The sequence below is a fragment of the Lampris incognitus genome, chromosome 8 (assembly GCF_029633865.1).
Source record: "Lampris incognitus isolate fLamInc1 chromosome 8, fLamInc1.hap2, whole genome shotgun sequence".
NCBI lineage: Eukaryota > Metazoa > Chordata > Actinopteri > Lampriformes > Lampridae > Lampris > Lampris incognitus.
The window spans coordinates 39,514,166-39,534,560 of NC_079218.1; the positions used below are offsets into that span (position 1 = coordinate 39,514,166).

Below are 20,395 nucleotides of genomic sequence, written 5' to 3' on the forward strand. Positions count from 1 at the left end.
CAAAAATGTTCACCCCTTTGGTCACAATATGAATGAGTGATCTTTACATTGTTTTTCTTTTTTTTCAGCTTCAGCCCTGCAATTAAAATATTTTGGCAAAATCATATCGGACTGCACTGCAATGTAACGTTGAAAAGTAAACTCCCTCAAAAAGGTACCAAAATCAAATTCATCTTCATCACATTCACCATTTTAGGGAAACAGAAGAAAAAAACCAATAATTGTAAATGAGAAATAATTAGTGGGCTCCACACATAATTGTGCTTTATTGACAAAAAAAAAGATTGTACAATGTATATATCGTTTATTCCAAAAGCAGTTTCCTTGCGCAAGAGCTTTGCAGAAAACACCACGTATCCAACAGTACGCTAGCTAGTCTTATTACATGGCACAGCGCACCTCCATACAATCTGTCTGTGTGCAGGTTTTCATTACAACAAAACATGACAAATTCAGCCAGCTGAGTGTTTGGTTGGAGGAGAAACACCTGCAAGCAAATGGCTCTCTGTGTCTCACGGCTGGAGACGAATGAGCTGTCAACACACTGTTCACTTTGTACCTGGACAAGACCAGATGAGAACTGCATGGGATGGATAAGATTATAGATTCCTTTCATTGATGGCATTACAAGGGAACACATGATACCATAATGGAAAAGAAAATGAACAGTTGTGACTAATGAGGAGAGGTAAACTTGTCTTTCCCAAGTAGAACAGAGAGCTACAAATGAATGACAATGATACAGTATAGATTTCAGTGATTATGTGCATGTTAGGCCACATTGAGAGTGCAAAATTTCCATTGAGCAGACAACAGTGTGCCCAGAGTCTATACTGACAGAAGGTAACTGGGTGATTGTATAGAAAAGGAAAAAAAAAATCTCAAGGACAGGAGTCATAGCCTTAAACCTGTACCAGTGAAGACCATACACGATGGCTAAAGACTTCATCGAAGTCATAAAACAAAGAGGGCCAGCCCTGGGACTTGTGCATAGCAAAATCTGGGCAGTGATGGGAGGTGTGTGTGTGTGGGGGGCGGGCTACAGTGTTAGAAACATCAAAATTATATGTGAAGGACCAAGGTAAAAATTCTGGCATCTGAACCTTCTTCCAAAACAATGTTAGGTTTGCGAGCTCTAACCATGTCAATTTATCCGTCTCCACTTAAAAGGCCATGGCTTTTATTTCACCAGAGAATCAAAAGTATTCATCCTCCTTGACTTTACACTTGCTCTGTTGTTTCCATAGTAAATCTTGTTCTATTTAAGATCGCCACAAAATATTGATTAAATTCTAGCAATTTAGCAAAATGTCTGATGGCAGGGACAGAACTGGAAATTTATAGACGAGAGTGTGATCAAACAATTTCTTTTGAGCTACACATCATATCAGGCAGACTTTTACTCCTGGTTTCCCATCCTGGATCCCCAAGACTTGAAGTCTAACATATACAGTTTTGGGTTTGAGCGAATATTTACTCTTAAACTAGTTTTCAATAGCAATGGGAAAAAAAGACCTAAATTTGTGCAAAGATGAAGAATGGGCAACATGACATGACATATTCGAACAAAACGTGAATTAGTGCTCTTTACATACACCTTTTTAAGTTTTCAGCTTGAGCCCTTCATTTATATATATATATATATATATATATATATATATATATATATATATATAGATATATAGATAGATATATAGATAGATAGATATAGATAGAGATATATATGAATGGGATTCTGTATTTTTCAGAATTTTGGACAACCTTAACTGCATCATGACTCACTTTGTAGCACAATTCAATGAGCTAAAAATCAAGGACGGTGAATAGTTCTTGGGGTGACTGCACAGGCGTCGGCCGTCTCTGGATTGCTACTTTAAATGCATTCCTGGACTTAAATGCAAACCATACAAAAGTAAGCAATCTTTAATTGCTGTATGAAGCAAATGCTTTGTGCATATTTTCATATGTTGATTAACTGCCACAGAGAGCAGTGTATTAAGCTTGGGGTACATTACAAACTGTGTAAGTGTTATATCTCTAAGTTATATTCACATGAAATTGTTCCTATTTTTAAAGTGAGCATTGGGCACAATACGATCAAGTGTGCAAAAACAACAGATGTGAATAAGGACCATAAGGCGGAAACCCATTAAGACACAAATCAATATATTATATCATAAATCATTAATTTAGAAATATTTCTCTCATAGATAACAATTATGACAAAGAAGAGCATTACAAAAATTGTATAACGCACTGTAGCAACAAAAGCGTAAAAAAAGAAAACCATTTCCATACAACATGGACCAAAAAGAACAAATATCTTTTTAAGAAAAACAAAATTCACCCCATCAACATTTCAGCTCCAAGTTTGCCTTTACGACAAGCAGAGGTGTAAAATCAAACTTCAAGCCAAAGCAAAGCATCTCAACAAAATAAAACTGACAGAAAGGAAGGCTACCCGGCTCTGTTTAGTCTGTATGTGTAGATTATCTTAAGCATTGATCAAAAAATGTAGTCTCGCGTCATCTTGAGCGAAGGCATGGCCTCGTTGACATTTTGGTCCAGGCGGTGGTACTCCACAGTGTTTCGGGAGCAGAGACTCTCTCTCCAGCGACGACTCTGAACCAAGAGGAAGATCTGATCGAGGGAACAGCAAAGAAAGAGAGGGAGAGACAATGGTAAGATTTCCGGTTGTTTTGATTGTGGTCCGGATTGTGTGCTTAACCGTTAAACGCTCTCTGTGTAGGCGTCACCTCCTTTTGTTTACATGACTTATCTGGATGAATGGATTAGGAAAAACTACTATTAATGTTGGTTTAAGGAGTGTTAGAGGGATAATCCTGAGGACTGTCATTTTTGATCGAATTGCAGACACCCATGGTGATCTTGCTAACCATGTTGGTGTCCATCCATCCATTACCCAAGCCGCTTATCCGAATTCGGGTCACGGGATGCTGGAGCCTATCCCAGCAGGCACTGGGCGACAGCCGGGGAGACACCCTGGACAGGCCGCCAGGCCATCACAGGGCCGACACATTCACACCTAGGGACAATTTAGTACGGCCGATTCACCTGACCTACATGTCTTTGGACTGTGGGAGGAAACCGAAGCACCCGGAGGAAACCCACACAGGGAGAACATGCAAACCCCACACAGAGGATGATCTGGGATGACCCCCCCCCCCCCCAAGGCTGGTCAACCCCGGGGTTCGAACCCAGGACCCTCTTGCTGCGACGCGACCGCGCTAACCCCTGCGCCACCGTACTGTCCCCATGATGGTGTTTGACCGCTAACTCCGAGAAATACACTCAAAATAAAACAGCGACGCTAATGTTGTTGTGTCACCACCTTCACCACCACTGAACAAATGGTTGAACCTCAATTTTAGTTACTGATGTTGTTGCATCTGTTGATAAAGGTCTTCTATGAGCTTGGTCTGCCATATCTGCTTGTTGAGCATCAAAGTGGTCCAAATCAGGGGCTAATTGTTGAAGTTGCCAATGAGTTCAGTTTCATTTCATGCAATATCTCTAAGCCAGACAGAATTTGTAAACAAGCAAAACAATTATTCTAATGGCAGCTGGTCCAGGGTGCCTCCCCGCCTGCTTCCCAATGACTGCTGGGATAGGCTCCAGCAACCCGCAACCCGACTTCGGATAAAGGGCTTGGACAATAGATGGATGGATGGACGGTCAAAATTTTTGTTGCAGGAATTTGATCATCTTCCCCAATAAACACAAGCAGTCTATTTTCATTAGTTAGCAGCAGTTTTCCCCTTTTGACAGACTGACTGTAAAATGGAGCATCAGCGCCAGCTGTGTCAGTGGATCATTGCCTTTGCGGTTATCATCTGGTTTACATTTCAAGAGTTTTGTATACAAGCAACATACATGTGAATCAAGGCAGTGTGTTGAAAACACTGTTGTGTAGCTGCATTTCATTTGACCGGTATGTCCGCAGGAGGCGGCTCTAATGAACACCCTACCATTTCACAGCGAGGTGATTATATTTTGTATAGCGATTTCATGAGCTGGGTCAGATTTCAATATCACTGCAGAAAAGAGGTATGACAATTCCCTTAGCCACTACAAATTTGTTTCTTCTTCTTCCAACCTCAACCACATGACTTTTTTTTTTTCACGTTTTGCTGCTGTGGTGAAGACATGAAATGCCATGCACCATCCTACTGTTCACAGGAAAATCCTCCCAGACAGTAACCATTAAAATGAGCAGCTATATAAGGATTTAGAATTTGGATGTTTATGGATTAGTTACATTTATATATATATATATATATATATATATATATACACACATACACACACACACACACACACACACACACACATACATACATACATACACACAGTGAAGGCAAACAGGAAATGGGGCATGAAAGAGAGGGGTAAGACATGCAACAAAGGTTGCTGGCTGGATTCAAACCAGCGACGGTTACGACCATGTGGTATGCCCGCTAACCATTCGGCTACAGAGGCACCCTAGGATTAGTTACATTCATAAAATAAGTGATAAAGCATTAAAACACAAACATGCACACATGTAAATGTGCAGGATCTTAGCTTTGTTTCCAAATGTAAATTGAAGGTATATACACGTATGTGTATCCATGGTTGTTGAAGTTCAAGAATAATGGATAAATAATTTTAATTTACCCATAGTATCTTTTTTTCTAGTGTGTATGAATTGATTTTTTTATGCATTTCTAGATTGTTTTTGTGCATGTGTGTGTACATGTGCCCACCTAATAAGTTCCTGTAGATTCGCCCATTGCCATTTTCTCGGGTTCTGAGAACATGTATATCTGCCTACATACACATGTATGTGTGTATGTCGGTTCTACGCTATGTGACAGAGAGAACTGGGGGAAGAGTGTGTGTGTGTGTGTGTGTGTGTGTGTGTCTCCAAGTGCCTTCTGGCGGTCCGCCTGCCTTTCTAAAAGGATACACGTCACTGACCTCAAAACCCCTGCACTCACCTTCCTCTTGTTGTGGTAGGTAATGTAGACTATGGCCACCAAGAAAGCCAGGACAACAAGATGAAAGAAGAAGTGTGAGTCCTCATCCTCCATGTTGTAGACATCAGAAGCTTTATACTGTGTCACCTCCATCCTTCCGGTATCCTGCTGGCTGATGGCTGCCAGATCTTTGCTCAGGTCGTTCCGGATCGGATCCAAGTTAAACTCGCCACCATCACCAATATCATCTGTATTTGCAAAGTTACCATCGAGGCTGTCGTAGCTTTCATCGTCTCCATCGTTGTTGTCTTCTTCATCATCTTCCTCTATGTCGCTGGCGTAGTCGTCTAAGCCGATATGACGTTCCAACGGCATGTTGGTAGCCTCAGGAAGTTGGGGAGCGGTGTCCTGATTGGGGTATAGGTTCTGTGGGTTGGTGTTGAAGTCAGAAATTGGCATCGTTTGCTCTCCCTGGTCAGGTTTGGTAGGTTCTGGGGCTTTCACAGTGGTTGCAGTGGCAGAAGGGTTTGTGTTGGCTGCAGACTCTGTAGAGGTTGCTAAACTGTTGGTATTGCCAGGGAGCATGTTCATCGGCTCAACACTAGCGAATTGGCTTTTAATGTTTGATACCCCGCTCTCATTTTTCTTAGCCGTTTCCATCTGGGAAGGAGCTGATGTACCAATGACAACAGTGGAGCCATTGAGTGTTTGAATAACAACGCCCGGTTTGGAGTCTTTCTCAGGGGTTACTGTAAGAGGATCATTTCCATTTGATGACAAAGCAGGATTCTGAACAGGTGCCGTGAGCCTCTTCTTCCCTGTAGGGTCATTTGTCTGCAGGACTGCAATGGTTGGGTCCGTGGCTGATGGATCTCCAGATTTGCTTTGTTCTGCTGATGTTGTACCCTTAATTGGGAGCAGTGTGGTTACCTCATCTACAGGGGCTGCAGAAGTACTTGGAGATTTGCCCATCGCTGCGCTCTTGGCATCTGAGAATATGCATGATGCAGAAAACAAGCCAATATTCATTAGTAATATTCAGAGGTGGAAAGTAACGAAATACATTTACTCACGTTACTGTATTGAATACGTTTTTGTGTATTTTGTATTTTTTAAGTACAATTTAAAATCGGTATTTTGTATTTTACTTGAGTACGTTTTGACTCAAGTATTGTACTTAGTTACTTTATAAATCCTATCCGTTACTGAGTAAAAATAACAATTCAACCTACAGGGGAAAAATACGCACCAGAACCATAGACAGTAAACCAATGGCCAGAACCAACGGTGACAAATGATGATGTGATTAGCACTGGCGCGTGAACATAGAGGGCGCGCGCAGACAAGCTAGGTTAGTGGGCATTAAGTTTTTAGTTTCTAGTGCTAGAATGGAGGTTGACAAAGCAGGCACGGCCAGCGGTCGCGGTCCAGAAGACCCGGACCTAGAAATAATAGATGAAGCTCAAGCTGAAACATCGAAGTCTGTAGAACTAGATGCAGAAAAAAATCCTTGGCCACATTTGGAAGATTTCTTTTTGTTCAAGCGTAGGAAAGGCAACAGCATCACCATGCAGTGCAAGATGTGCCTCCCAGCAGTGAAGTACCTGTCTGCTTTCAACAACTCCACTTCAAATCTGCAGAAGCATGTTTTGGTAAGTATTTCTGCTGTCTCATTAGTAGTTTTATTTAATATAGCCAACCCAGGCTCACCCCATTTCGTGGGCATTTTTATGCTAGCACCTGCAACCACTGACAGTAGAAGAAACCCACAGCTAGCCAGCACATTCTAATTAGCTGCTATGCTAACATAATCAAACGTGACACATCATTAAGTACCAAATGAACTCGCTCCAGCCGACAATCCGCATGTTTATCGTACTTCAAACAGATACAAAACGCGTAATGTATATTTGCAGTCTGTTTAAGTCTTTAGGACATTGGCTAAATTTGCATAACAGCTAGCCCCTGGTACTTGAGTGTGTAAAGGCTAGCTGTTAGTTGCTAGTAGTCTTGAGTGGACTCGGGGAAATTAGCCTTGGTTAAATTTAGCTGCTATGAATAGTCGGTGTTACCCCGTCGAAATTGCCACGGGTTTCAATTTGATTGTGTCTTTGAATTTACAGTCAAATCAAATGTATCAACTGTGTTAACAGAGAGGGTTGTAGTGTGAGGCACTTTGCCTAACCAACATTACAGGGCACTCAGCGCTCCTCCACTATAGGCGGGGAGCTAAGGGGCCTTACCGTGCACCCTCCTTACAATCGAACGAAACCAACTTTTTTTAAAAAACGTCTGACCATGCTGAACATGTTAACAAATGTTAACATTGAAAATTTTGGGTTGCATTTCATGTTTCAGGTACTCAATGCATTTCAATGTATTTCCCTCCATTGGAAATGCATTACAATTACAGGAACATGACTCTCCATGAGCAAGGGGAAAGTGTGACATCTGTTTTTGCAAGTTTAATCACATCTAGTGATAAATGTATGGTTTTAGTGGTATTATTGGCTTTCTCTAAATAATAAAGGCCAAAATGTGAAGTCTTTCTACTCGATTTACAAGGCAAATCAAGTAGAAAGACTTTAAATTTTGGTCTCTACTATTATGGAAAGCCAATAATACCACTGAAACCATAAATTTTCCAAAAGCTTGTGTCCTCTAGATGTGATTAAACATGCAGAAACAGATGTCACACCTTCCCCTTGCTCGTGGAGAGCCAATGGAGGGAAATACATTGAAATGCATTGAGTACCTGAAACATGACGTGCAACCCAAAATTTTCAATGTTAACATGTTCAGCATGGTCAGACCTTTCAAAAAAAGTTGGTTTCGTTCCGATTGTAAGGAGGGTGCACGACTGCACGGTAAGGCCTCGTAGCTCCCCGCCTACTAGGCAGACCCAGAAAAGATTGTTTTGACTCCTTCATATCGACGACAAGGGATTAGATCACTAGTAGGCAATTGTTGCTCTGTGTGCATGCAAGCAGCTATGATGATTACACATGCATTGATATGTCTCCTTCCTCTGTATCATAATACTGGTAGGCTATAGAAACACATTGGCTTTTGATGTTGATTTGAAATCTCAATTTTAGCATTCAAATCCAAATCATTGATTTTGTTGGGAAGGGTGCAGCATTGTAATGCCCTCTGGATTGTGGCATATTGTGCTTAATACAATGTAATAGACAAAATGTGATGACTAAAGAAATAGAAAACTTTTATTTATCAAAGTTTTAATTTCAGTGTGTTTAATAAGCACCACATTGATTCCTCTACTGATAATACCCTTTTCTTTTTTTTCACAGAGAAAACATCCATCGAAACAGTTGGCCTTTAGCCGAGCAAAGCCAGGGAAGCGAACCCACCAAGCAAATCCACCAAGTCCAAGCAAGCAAACAAATATAAAAGATGCCATGACAGTGGGAGGCAACCGCCGTGGGCCACACGGCAAGATCGACAAGATCATCATTAGGCTAATATGTGAGGGCCTTCATACATTTAGTTTGGTTGAACAACCTGCGTTCAAAGAACTTTTGACAACGCTAAATCCACAATGCAAGGTCATTTCCAGGCCCACTGTCCGGACAAGATTAGAGGCATCTGCCATTCAGATGAAGAAGAATGTCATGTCCCATCTCAGTAAAGTGAGCTACGTTGCCACCACTACAGATTGTTGGACTGCACACCAGCAAAGTTTTATTGGGGTGACCGGTCATTGGGTGGATGAAGAAACCTTTGAGAGGAGATCAGCTGCGCTTGCATGTAAGAGGTTAAGAGGGTCCCACACCTTTGATGTCCTTGCAGGGGCACTTGACGACATACACTGTCAGTATAGAATTAGGGGCAAAGTGGTGAGAACCACAACAGACAGTGGCTCAAACTTCGTTAAAGCTTTTAGTGTCTTCGGAGAACAGAGCCAGTTTGAGGATGCAGAATCAGATGCTGAGTCGGACAGAGATTCAATTGATGATGAGCCCACAGCCAACTACCTGGACACATTCAGCATCCTGGAGCAAGACAATGGCCTGGAGTACCAACTTCCTATACACCAAAGGTGTGCATGCCATCTTCTCAACTTAGTTGCCACAACAGATGCTGAGATAGCAGAAAAGAAGATGGACACATACAAGAGACTATCACGTGCAGCCTTTGGGAAATGTCAAGCCATGTGGAACAATACGGGTCGTTCATACATGGCAGCAGAAGTTGTGGAAGATCATTGCCGACTCCAGCTCATCCGACCAAATCAAACGCGGTGGAATTCAACATTCATGGCTGTGGAGAGAATCATACGGATCATACAAGAGAAAGGGGAGGAGGCAATCAGGAATATTTGTGAAGAATTCAAATTGAAAACGTAAGTTTTAATTTGCATTTCAACAGTATGAAAGTGTGAATGTGTGTTTCCATACTTGAAACTTAACTTTTCCTGCTTGATTTCCTAACAATTGTTTGTATTCTATTTATGCCAGGCCTACTCAAGCAGAAATTGCTTTCCTGACTGATTACTGCTCGGTGATGAAACCTCTGGTAAAGGCCTTGAACATACTTCAGTCAGAGACCAACACACACCTAGGGTGGCTTCTTCCAGTGATATGTCAGCTACAAGCAAAACTCAAAAGGCAGGAGACCTCATCCAAGATGTGTCCACCACTCAACAAAGCCATTCAGGATGGTGTCCAAAGCGTTTTGGTGAGCTGATGATGGACCCAGAACTGATTGTGGCAGCAATACTTCTACCGAAGTTCAAGACCACCTGGACAGAGAGGCCTGATGTCATAGAAACAGGTATGATTGCATCTTATAATAAACTGCTTTTCAACAGTTTATTGGAGATCTACTTTGTTTTATACTCAATACAATGTGGTCAGTGCTATAAGGCATTATGCATTATGGTGCACTCTTGGTAAATTAATCAAGTCTTAATTGTCAGAAATGTGTTGTCACTCGACAGGTCTGGCTTATGTCAGACAACACCTTGACCAGATGGCAGAGGTGGAAGTGGAGCAAGTTGGACAACATTCCTCAGATGAAGATGATTTCTTCTCCTCAATGAAGTCCAGAAGGTCAGAAGGTACAGGGGAGTTGGAAGGGTACCTAGCCTGTATCCCAAATGATATGGATCTGCTAAACTCCTTTCCAAATTTAAAAAAACTCTCTCTGAAACTCAACACTGGCCTGCCTGCTTCAGCTGCCTGCGAGCGGCTTTTCAGTTGTGCTGGATTACTGTTCACTGCAAAGCGAGCAAGGATGGGCTCAACTAACTTTGAAAATCAGCTGCTGCTTAAACTGAACAAGAAGTTTGTAGACTAGGTTATAGGTGATTTAGGGTGTCACAAAACTAGTGGCCTTGATTTGCAATATTCCTCTCTGGAATATTGCTGCTCTTTTATGTTAGTTCCTTTAATTTTGTAACACTTGTGAGCATCATCATGTGGACATTACTTTGTAGTTTGTACCTCTCTGAGAGAGAGAGAGAGAGAGAGAAAGTAGGCATGCACAAGCCTGTTTAATGTTTTTTACCACTAAATGGATGAGCTCAATTAACTTTGAAAATCAGCAGCTGCTTAAACTGAACAAGAAGTTTGTAGACTAGGTTACAGGTGATTCAGGGTGTCACAGAACTAGCGGCCTTGATTTGCAGTATAACAGCTGTTGCTGTTGGTGTTGACATGTATGTTGTTGTAATTACACTTACATTTGTGTAGGTATTCTTTGTTGTTATCGCACTTACACACACATGCCCTCTATAGCGCTCTTGCAGCTATGGAGATGGCATTAACACATTCTCATTCTCTGACGGTTAACAAACACACACACACACACAAGCATGTCTCCTCTGGAATATTGCTGCTCCTTTGTCAGTTTGACTTTGTAGCAACACTTATGAGCGTCATCATGTGGGCATTACTTTGTACTTTTTACCTGTGTGTGTGAGAGAGAGAGAGAAAACATGTTTAATGTTGTACCACTAAATGGATGAGCTCAACTAACTTTAAGATGCTACTTAAACTGAACAAGAAGTTCAGTTGTTGTGAAGTTGTTGTTATTGCGCTTACAATTGTTACACTTGTTCTTTAATTAAAAACAAAATAGTTATGGATTTCTGACCCCTTGTCCTATTTTTACTACCCTCACACCCCACACAAAGAAAGTAACTAAGTAACTCTTACTTAAAGTACATTTCAAATGAACTACTTTTTACTTGAGTACATTTTCAGATGAGTACTTTTACTTCTACTTGAGTAATATTTCATCAAACTATTGGTACTTTTACTTGAGTACAACATTTTTGTACGTTTTCCACCTCTGGTAATATTATTATTATTATATTAGGTTATGATAAAACAAATCCTAAAGACTACTCACAGCAACGACATCAATGTTTTTTGGAATGACAGCTGCTGGTATTGAATGCTTTGTAAATGATGTCTTAGCATATTTAGAAACCATTTCTTCCACCCAAATGCATGACATAAGGGGCAGCTCTACTCACTTTTTTAAATAGGCCTTTTAATTAGACCTGATCAAGCTGGTTAGTAAAACCCCATACTAGTTCTGGTGCTGATTAATGTGTGAATAAAAACTGTTAAATCCTGTTTACCTTGTTTTATATGGGCTATTTTGAAAATGCAGCTAATATGATATGGGAACCTTAGTAAAACTTTGAAGAAAAGGAAGGGCTACTGTCAAATAACAGTAATTCAATTGACTCCAGAAAATGTTTTTTATTTTGTTCTAAAACATTCTCGTACCTGACCTCTTGCTAAAACTTCACGTTACAACATACTTCAGTCAAGTGAACTGGTTTAGGAATACCACTTCTACTCAACTCAAACAAAGGTGATATGACATAACTATCGGACTCTGGCTGAAAAAAAAACTGAATAGGAAAAGTGAGTGAGATGCACTCCACTCTTACTCTACAACTACTGTGTAAAAATAACTTTGAGCAAGAGATGTGCTTATTGCCAGGGGGAAAGTAGGGAGAACCTTAATCAAAAACAAAACCGAAACCCTCTTGACACGTCAACCCCAGTACTCTACTGACTCTGTACTCTTTCTGAACAAGTGTGAGATATTTTTGTGCAGTGAGACAAAACCTCACTAGAGCCGAGGAAAAACACATCAGTAATTTAGAGTCAATGACGGACATTTTTCATACCTTGACTTCATGTCAAGTTAAGAGGAAGCAGCACGGAACATACTGTGGCTAGGCCAACCACAGTGTGATTACTCTGCTTTCTTTATGCTGTAAAGAGTTTTTGAACACTTCTTTTAAGAAGTGCAACACAGGCGTCCAGGTAGCGTAGCGGTCTATTCCGTTGCCTACCAACACGGGGATCACCGGCTCGAATCCCCGTGTTACCACCGGCTTGGTCAGGCGTCTCTACAGACACAATTGGCTGTGTCTGCGGGTGGGAAGCCAGATGTGGGTATGTGTCCTGGTCGCTGCACTAGCGCCTCCTCTGGTCAGTCGGGGCGCCCATTGGGGGGGGGGGGAATTAGCGTGATCCTCCCATGCGCCATGTCCCCCTGGCAAAACTCCTCACTGTCGGGTGAAAAGAAGTGGCTGGCAACTCCACATTTATCGGAGGACGCATGTGGTAGTCTGCAGCCCCCCAGATCAGCAGAGGGGGTAGAGCAGCAACCGGGACAGCTCAGAGAGCAGGGTGACTGGCCAGGTACAATTGGGGAGAAAAGGCCCAAAATAAATAAATAAATAAATAAATAGGTGCATCAGAAATAAGGATAATCATTATAGATTATTAAATGGGCAGCAAATCAGATCAAACAACTACACAAACACATAGCCTAAGCCTATAATAACATACAGTCCTTCAAAACAGGATACCAACTTCTCATTTATTTGTTCACACTTGACAATTGATCTTAACACAACAATAAGCAATACAGGCCTATGAATGCATAAATAGTAAAATTGTATTCACTTGTTTAGTACTTTCTCATATACTGCAGCCAATGCCCCTTCCACACTAGCCAAAAAAAACCCACTAATGTCCGCCTTTGGTCAATGTAAAAAGGCAGATGTTAGCGGGTTTTTTTGGCCATTGTGAAAGGGGTATAACAGGCAGCTATTGCCATTGCTACACTGCTTGTTCTTCTGGTTGCATCACCAACATGTTTTTCAATGCACCCTCATCTTTTGGTGATGTCTAGTTGAGCCTGGAGGTTTAAAACGGGTCTGCCGGAACTGAGCTTTAAGGGAGGGGCTGTTTTACAATGCAGAAAAATAGAAACAATGAGCCAAAGGAAAAGGACATGAAACCATATGGGAAATGAAGAGATTAGAAATGTGTCCCTCCAAACTTGATACAAATACAAATGATTCCAGTCTTTAAGTGAACGTCTTACTTGGTCCGCTTTAAACCTTCCAACATCTCGAGTGAAGCCCCTCAGAGGGCAGTTGTGCAAAACACAGGGTTTACTGTGCAGCTCCCAGGTGGGAGTGTGTGAGGGTTTGTATGTGTAGAAACAACCCTCCACCCCCTCGCAACCATGCCCAGTCCTGAAGGCTTTGCTGTATTTGAAAATGTGCCCCATTAGACAAACTCCGTGGTTAATGACACTGTTAATACCACAGCTCACTTTGGTTGTATTTCTATTCATTAAATTGACGACCTTTTCCATTTTCGCCCATATATTTTCATCTATTTTGAGACAACAAAACAGACTGTGGTAAATTATGAATCAAGATACAGTCAGTCAGTCATACAGTCACAGTCATTTTGAAATTTCCAAAAACCTTAATATTCCAAGTTCACATCAAACTCTGGAAATCTTTGTGACTATACCCTGAAAATTCATGTGGCCAAATGAAACCCAGATTGCAGTTTTACATAAGCGTTGAAACCTGTATGACTCTTGGCCAGTCCTCTTGAATCAACAGAACATTCTAGTCAGCAAGAGACATTATTTTGATCCTATGGGACTGAAGAGTGTTGCTTGGACTGAGATGGGAGGAGAAACACCAGGGACTTGGGACCCTGACTAAGAAGCCCTTGTGAAAAGAAAGAGACTATTCATGCCAATAAGCTGCAGCCAGCAGTAATACTCAATGAACAGGAGAGCTCTGTGGCAAAAACACTTAGACTTTGCTGCATCAGTCTGCTATGAAATACAATGTGTGAAACCAACAGACTGGTGGATCACACATTTTAACATTTGTAAATCAAAAAGCAGAAATGTTTCATCAATTGCTTAACTCTGACAAGAGGACATCTTCCATGACTACATTTCTTTCACTTCATTTTATTTATTTTTCTCCAGTAGAAGTCATATGAAAGTCCTAAATGTAAGACTTGCAAAACATAAATTACTTTTCCCAGACAAATTCAGAGATTAACAGTGGCTACCAAACAAATGCAGTGATATAGTGGATGTGGCTGTCTCAAGCAATTTACGTAGCATTTTGGCTGGTAACCAACCATAATTTGACATTCCTATTCCATCTAACTAAATGCAGTGAGATAACAAAAGTGGCTGGAGAATATCAGGATGAACCAAGTACAATAGTCAGTGGTTTTCAAACACTGGGGTGGGTCGCAGGATGTCTACAATTTACACAATGTTAAACATTGGCATGCCTTGTCTGTGTCATTTGATTAGTAAGCTACGACTGAAGACTGAAAAGGGGAATACTGCACTGAGGCTACAACTGAAGACTGAAAAAGGGGAATACTGCATTGATGAACAAAATCGAGGCTTGTTAATTATCTGGCTGCTTGACAAGTAAGACAAATGTACAGCTTAATTTTACTGCACAAACATTTGATGGTCCCAGGCCAGAAAGTATCTCCACAGGTGGGTCTTGGCATGAAAAAGTCTGGAAACCCTTTCCATAGTAGGTGGACCAAAAAAAAAAAAATCCAACCCTTCAACCGGATTCTTTGTTCTGTAATTAAACACACAAGATGGATACAAAGAGCCCTTCTATGCTGTGACTCAGAGAGCCTCCCGGAACTGTTAGTGTCCACATCACTACAAGTTAGTCTTACTTCACGACGACAGCTCATTTGGAAACAATGTTATCATAAAGAGGATAATCTCAGAAGGTTAAATAACTAATTGCTTTTAGATTCCGCGCCAATTCAAGTGTACAAACAGGGCATTGGTATCAGAGTCCTCCTCTATTACTAGAATAAGACCACAACAGCAATGTGTAAGAAGTCAGGGACATGGCAAACATACTGATGCTACAATTACTTCACACGCTATGGATGGTGGAGATCGCTGGGAGTGAAAATGTCCGAATCAAGTCCAATGTTACATATTAAAGGCAAGAATTTAGGCTTACAATGTTTGGCAACACTGTTGAACAAGATTAATATTTAGCCAATACTAACCCACGTCTCTAGTGGCAACAGGTGCTTGCTATTTGAAACCATAACGTCAGTGTGATGGTCTAAGACAGAGATGGGCAACTTAGATGATAGAGAGGGCCACAAAAATTTTATCCTCACTACCAGAGGGCCAGATTGTGACCATCCACTTCCACCAGTGGGATATTGTAACCCCATCATTCAATTAACCAACTATAGCTATTAACTTAATGAAAATAATTAAATATATAGCAGTAATCAAAGTTGATTATACCAACATTTCGATTTACTGAGCTTACCACAGAAACACAACGTCCACATTCCTGAGTGATGTACCATTATTTCAGTGCAATGGGGTCTGGAAATTCAATAATGGTACAAAAGTTAACATTCACACTAAGTACAACTAATATTCATGTTTGTAGTGCATTTCTACTCTGCGCTCCCATTCCATGGCATGTTTCAAATAAACATGCATTTAGCTCAAAAACGTCACATCATAAAGAACTGTACTTCAGGCTTTACCTTTCCAGGTGAGGAAAAACGCTACAACATATTGAAAAAAGCACGTCTAGTCAATTACGAGCCAACGCTGGTATCTACCAATAAAGAATGCGCCTTGAAGCGGGTAGGCAACAGTAGATACACAAAGTCCAACAACTTGCTCACAAAAGGCCCATCGCTGAGACCTGTTTTACGGCCATCATCATGTTCCAAGCTCAGGGCCGCAGGTACTAACGGCCAACTTCAAAGGGGATGTACCGTTGGGCTGTGGTCACCGAGCTGACAGCCTGGTTATTACCACCTCAGATATATGACAGGGACCTCTGAACCGAGACACTTCTCTTTCATCCCCCGAAAATACTCGTTGGGAGACGCTCAAGGGGAATACCTGAACCAGTGGACCGGGCAGCTCTCTCACCGGCCAACGGCGCTACTTAGCCCTACCACCCCAACAGCTATTTACGGCCAATCGCTTCACTGTTACCGCTAGCTAACTCAGGAGCACTAAACGCTACGGTTTAGCGGCAGCTTACGGGGCAGGGTAGAAGAGTATTAAAAAGTTAAGGTAATGGAGGTTTTCGTACGAGGGGGAAATCCGACACAGGTCTGGCGGCTTGGTTTGTCGTCACGGCACTCGTCTCGACACTTGGACGTCGTTTGTTAACGTTACGCACTACCCTACGCCGCTAGCATTTCTGCCCAGCTGATGTCGATTTGCGTCAAATAAGCACCCAAGTTTATCGACAGGGAAATGTAATAACCACACACGTTACATACCGCCATGCACCGGAACCGCCACACAAACGTTGGTAAATAGCCGGAGTAGAATAAAAAAAAGAAGGTAGACGTTTCTGCTGCCGCTCCCCGTCATCTTGTATATCGCCATCTTGATGCGCGAGTAGCTGAAGAGGCGTGGTTACCAGCCGGGCCGGATACACCGTTTAACCATCGTGCGTGTGCGTGTGTGTTCGTGAGAGGCGCGCATGCATACACACACACACACACACACACACACACACACACACACAAAGAAAACACGGTATGCTAGGTGAATTCACAATAGCTTGCAACCAGCTCTAGATAGCCGGCTTTAAATTGGCACAACTGAATAAGTGATTCAGTCATCAAGTCTCCTTTTCCTTTACAATGCAGGGATATCTGTTCATTTGTAGTGGTCTAAGTCATGGCGTTTCCCAAGTTTACACAATTTACTTACAACAAAACTGAAAAAGTAAAGACGGGCAGCGTGAGAGTGTATGACGCACATCTGTTATTCTGTGTAAACCACTGGTCATGTTGCTTCTGACCTATGTAAACGTCACCCTTCCTTTGTTTGCAGAGGTGTACCTGAAATCTTTGCCTTGGCTCAAATAAAAAGTTGTTAATCACGTTAGACAGGATGGACAACATGGTCCAGCAAGGGCCGGTGTGGGTGCAGGTCTTCGTTCCAACCAAGCAGTTACACACCTGAGTCTACTAGTCAACCAATAGTCTTGTTGCAACCAAGCAGTTACACACCTGATTCTATGAGTCAACCAATAGTCTTTGCGAAGGATCTTGATTAGTAGAGCCAGGTGTGTAACTGCTTGGTTGGAACAAAGACCAGCACCCACACCGGCCCTTTCTGGATCGTGTTGCCCATCCGTGTGTGCGTTGAGTGGCTGTTGCAGCTAGAAAAGCACTTTATAAAAAACAATCCATTTAACATCCATCCATTCCATTATCTGAACCGCTTATCCTGCTCTCAGGGTCACAGGGATGCTGGAGCCTATCCCAGCAGTCACTGGGTGACAGGCAGGGAGACACCCTGGACAGGCCGCCAGGCCATCACACAGGGCCGAGAGAGAGAGAGAGAGAGAGAGAGAGAGAGAGAGAGAGAGAGAGAGAGAGAGAGAGAGAGAGAGAGAGAGAGAGAGAGAGAGAGAGAGAGACACACACACACACATACCTAGGGACAATTTAGTAATGCCGATTCACCCGTCTTTGGACTGTGGGAGGAAACCGGAGCACCCGGAGGAAACCCACGCAGACACGGGGAGCACATGTAAACTCCACACAGAGCACGACCCAGGACGACCCCCAAGGTTGGACTACCCCGGGCCTCGAACCCAGGACCTTCTTGCTGTGAGGCAACTGCGCAAACCACTGCGTCACCAAACAATCCATTTACCATAAGGGAATTACTTCACATGTACACAGAAAAAATTTCCTCAAGTTTTAAGCCTGTTTGACTCAAAACAGTTGTTCCTGTGTCAATAAATTATCTGCTTCGAAACATGTGTTTTTATCTGTCATGAAATTAGCCTTTCAACATGGTGGTGAAAGCACTGTAAGCATCATGTACATTCAATTAATTTGGATAAACTTGAAAAATTCTCAACTCTAAATCTGGTTCAACATTGTCTGACAACTGACAAGAGCAAATAAAGACTGGTTCAAGTTGTTTATTTATATCAGGGCGTAACAATACTGTCAAGTACACCAAGTTCAGTTCAGATAACCATTTTTGGAAGACTACTATTTCCTTCAAACTTAATGATTTCTCTTCCATGTGCTCCAAAGCAACTCTTTTAAAAGAGGTTGAACAGTATGCGAGACAGATTTTCTTCCCTTTATTCAACCAGGAATGGTTGACACGTCTTAATTCTCTTCACAGGTAGGTAAAAGTATGCAAGACTGTCAGTAAAATAACATTTTTGCTATACGTAACAAAAGACATAATTCACACCAAATGCACAGACACAAAAGACGAGTGTGACAAAAACATAACATATACAACAGGGTTTAGTGTCTCTCTGAGCTAACCACAGCTGCTTACATCAAGGACAACTAACCCATCCCATTGTACAATTTCTTAAGACAGATGCTAGAATATAGCAGACTAGAACAGAATACAAGAACTCTCCAGTGTAGAAGAAGGGTTGGAAAGTTGGTCAACCACAGAATGCTGTGATCAAGGAGCGACGACTGGCATCCGCAACAGCAACATCGAGTGGTGCAAATTATGAACTGTGTGTTTAATTTGTTCGGCCTGTTCTGTGTCCCCACAATCCTGCTAAAATGTTAACCCATTTTATCTGCATCGCATGAGGAAAGATAAATAAATTAGAGCATTCTGCATGACTGTACTGGAATGAAAAAAAAAATCTATCAAAGTGAACTACAGGCTACTTTTCCTTTGTAAGCTACACACTTCAGACTTCCAGTTTTTTTTAGTTTTTTTTTTTTTAGCTTTGCTCTTAACTGGGTCCCATGTTTTTAGAATGTTTGTTCCCTTAACGTTGTCCTTTCAAGTAACAGATCATCATCTCATATATACTTCTGCTAAGTTGCTTCCTTTCAACGGCAGCACATCTAAGGGAAACAGGATTGTGGTTAGAAGAGGAGTTATTCAATAGCGGATTTGGAGGTTCTTTGGGTGTGGAGCATGGAGATGTGTGCACGTGTGTGTATGTGTCTGCATATGTGTTGGTGTAGAGGGGGTACAAGAGGTGTGCCTAAACTTTCCTATGCCTGGAACTCGAGGCCAAGGCCAAGCTTGTGGCCACCAGCGTTGATGTTCTTGCCATCAAGGAGGGCAGAGAGTGTTAGCTTGATTCCTACACAGAATGAGAGAGCAAGAGACGGACACACAATGACTGAATGATGCATATTGTTCTAAAAAAAAGGTCAAGGGTTTCAAAATCACCTATTTGTTCAAAATGGATTGCCAACAATACAAGAGAAATGACAGTCACTCTCACATAGGATTGCTTTTACTAAGCAATCCTATGTGAGAGTGACTAAAATGCTGAAGTTACAAATTTCTTGGAGCGTTTTACGAAAAAAAAAAATCCCAAAACTATTTAATAAAATCCTGAATAGACCAATGTTCTTTAGTAATTTCATTTCTTGATATATGTGTACCTTTTCTAATATTTAATATCAAACATCAACTCAATAACAACACCAATAGCATCACCATTGTAATGTAAATGAAATGACAGCACAGACAAATTTCTCTATTGTTTAACACAGTGAATAATTCCTTGCATAGTTTTAAAATTGGCATGATTTAAAACGTAATTACTGACAGAAGTAGAAAAGGAAAAGGCATAGCAAGGGATTTCAAATCTTAGGACCTAAGTTTGAGAAATTCATTTGTCCTTTTGCCATTCTGATAAAATCATTGTAATACACTTGTCCGATTAGAGACCAGCTACGTATGTTATATGGTTTGGAGATGGTGGCACTGACGAAAAGACAGGAGGTGGAGCTGGATGTGGCAGAGTTGAAGATGCTAAGATTTTCATGGGGAGTGATGAAGGACAGGATTAGGAACGATTATATTAGAGGGACAGCTCATGTTGGACAGTTTGGAGACAAAGCAAGACAGGCAAGATGGATATGGTTTGGACATGTGTGGAGGAGAGATGATGCTGGGTATATTGGGAGAAGAATGCTGAATATGGAGCTGCCAGGGAAAAGGAAAAGAGGAAGGCCAAACAGGAGGTTTATGGATGTGGTCAGGGAGGACATGCAGGTGGCTGGTGTGACAGATGAAGATGCAGAGGACAGGTAGAG

General features: G+C 41.7%; 2 protein-coding genes across 2 annotated transcripts in view; both read right to left on the reverse strand.

Annotated features, from left to right (window-relative positions):
* Nucleotides 1-244: 244 nt before the first annotated feature.
* c8h5orf15 (chromosome 8 C5orf15 homolog) lies at nt 245-16,723 on the reverse strand. Its single transcript, XM_056284801.1, has 3 exons — nt 16,610-16,723; nt 5,001-5,968; nt 245-2,640 (listed from the first exon to the last, which is right to left on the reverse strand). The coding sequence occupies exons 1-3, from the start codon at nt 16,716-16,718 to the stop codon at nt 2,506-2,508; spliced, it is 1,212 nt and encodes a 403-aa protein (XP_056140776.1). The 5' UTR covers nt 16,719-16,723; the 3' UTR covers nt 245-2,505.
* A 1,543-nt stretch (nt 16,724-18,266) lies between these two features.
* vdac1 (voltage-dependent anion channel 1) overlaps nt 18,267-20,395 on the reverse strand; it is a 28,493-nt gene continuing 26,364 nt past the window's right edge. Inside the window, exon 9 of the mRNA XM_056284376.1 lies at nt 18,267-19,431. Within this exon, the coding sequence (XP_056140351.1) occupies nt 19,340-19,431 (92 nt within the window). The 3' untranslated portion in view covers nt 18,267-19,339. The remainder of the gene's footprint in view (nt 19,432-20,395) is intronic.

What these genes read in the sequence shown, in the direction of transcription:
- c8h5orf15 (XM_056284801.1), bottom strand. Translation starts at nt 16,718, where the DNA reads ATGGCGATATACAAGATGACGGGGAGCGGCAGCAGAAACGTCTACCTT. An exon ending in GGCGGTTCCGGTGCATGGCG is followed by an intron (nt 5,969 to 16,609) that starts GTATGTAACGTG and finishes GCATATTCTCAG; the next exon opens with ATGCCAAGAGCGCAGCGATG. An exon ending in CCTACCACAACAAGAGGAAG is followed by an intron (nt 2,641 to 5,000) that starts GTGAGTGCAGGG and finishes TCCCTCGATCAG; the next exon opens with ATCTTCCTCTTGGTTCAGAG.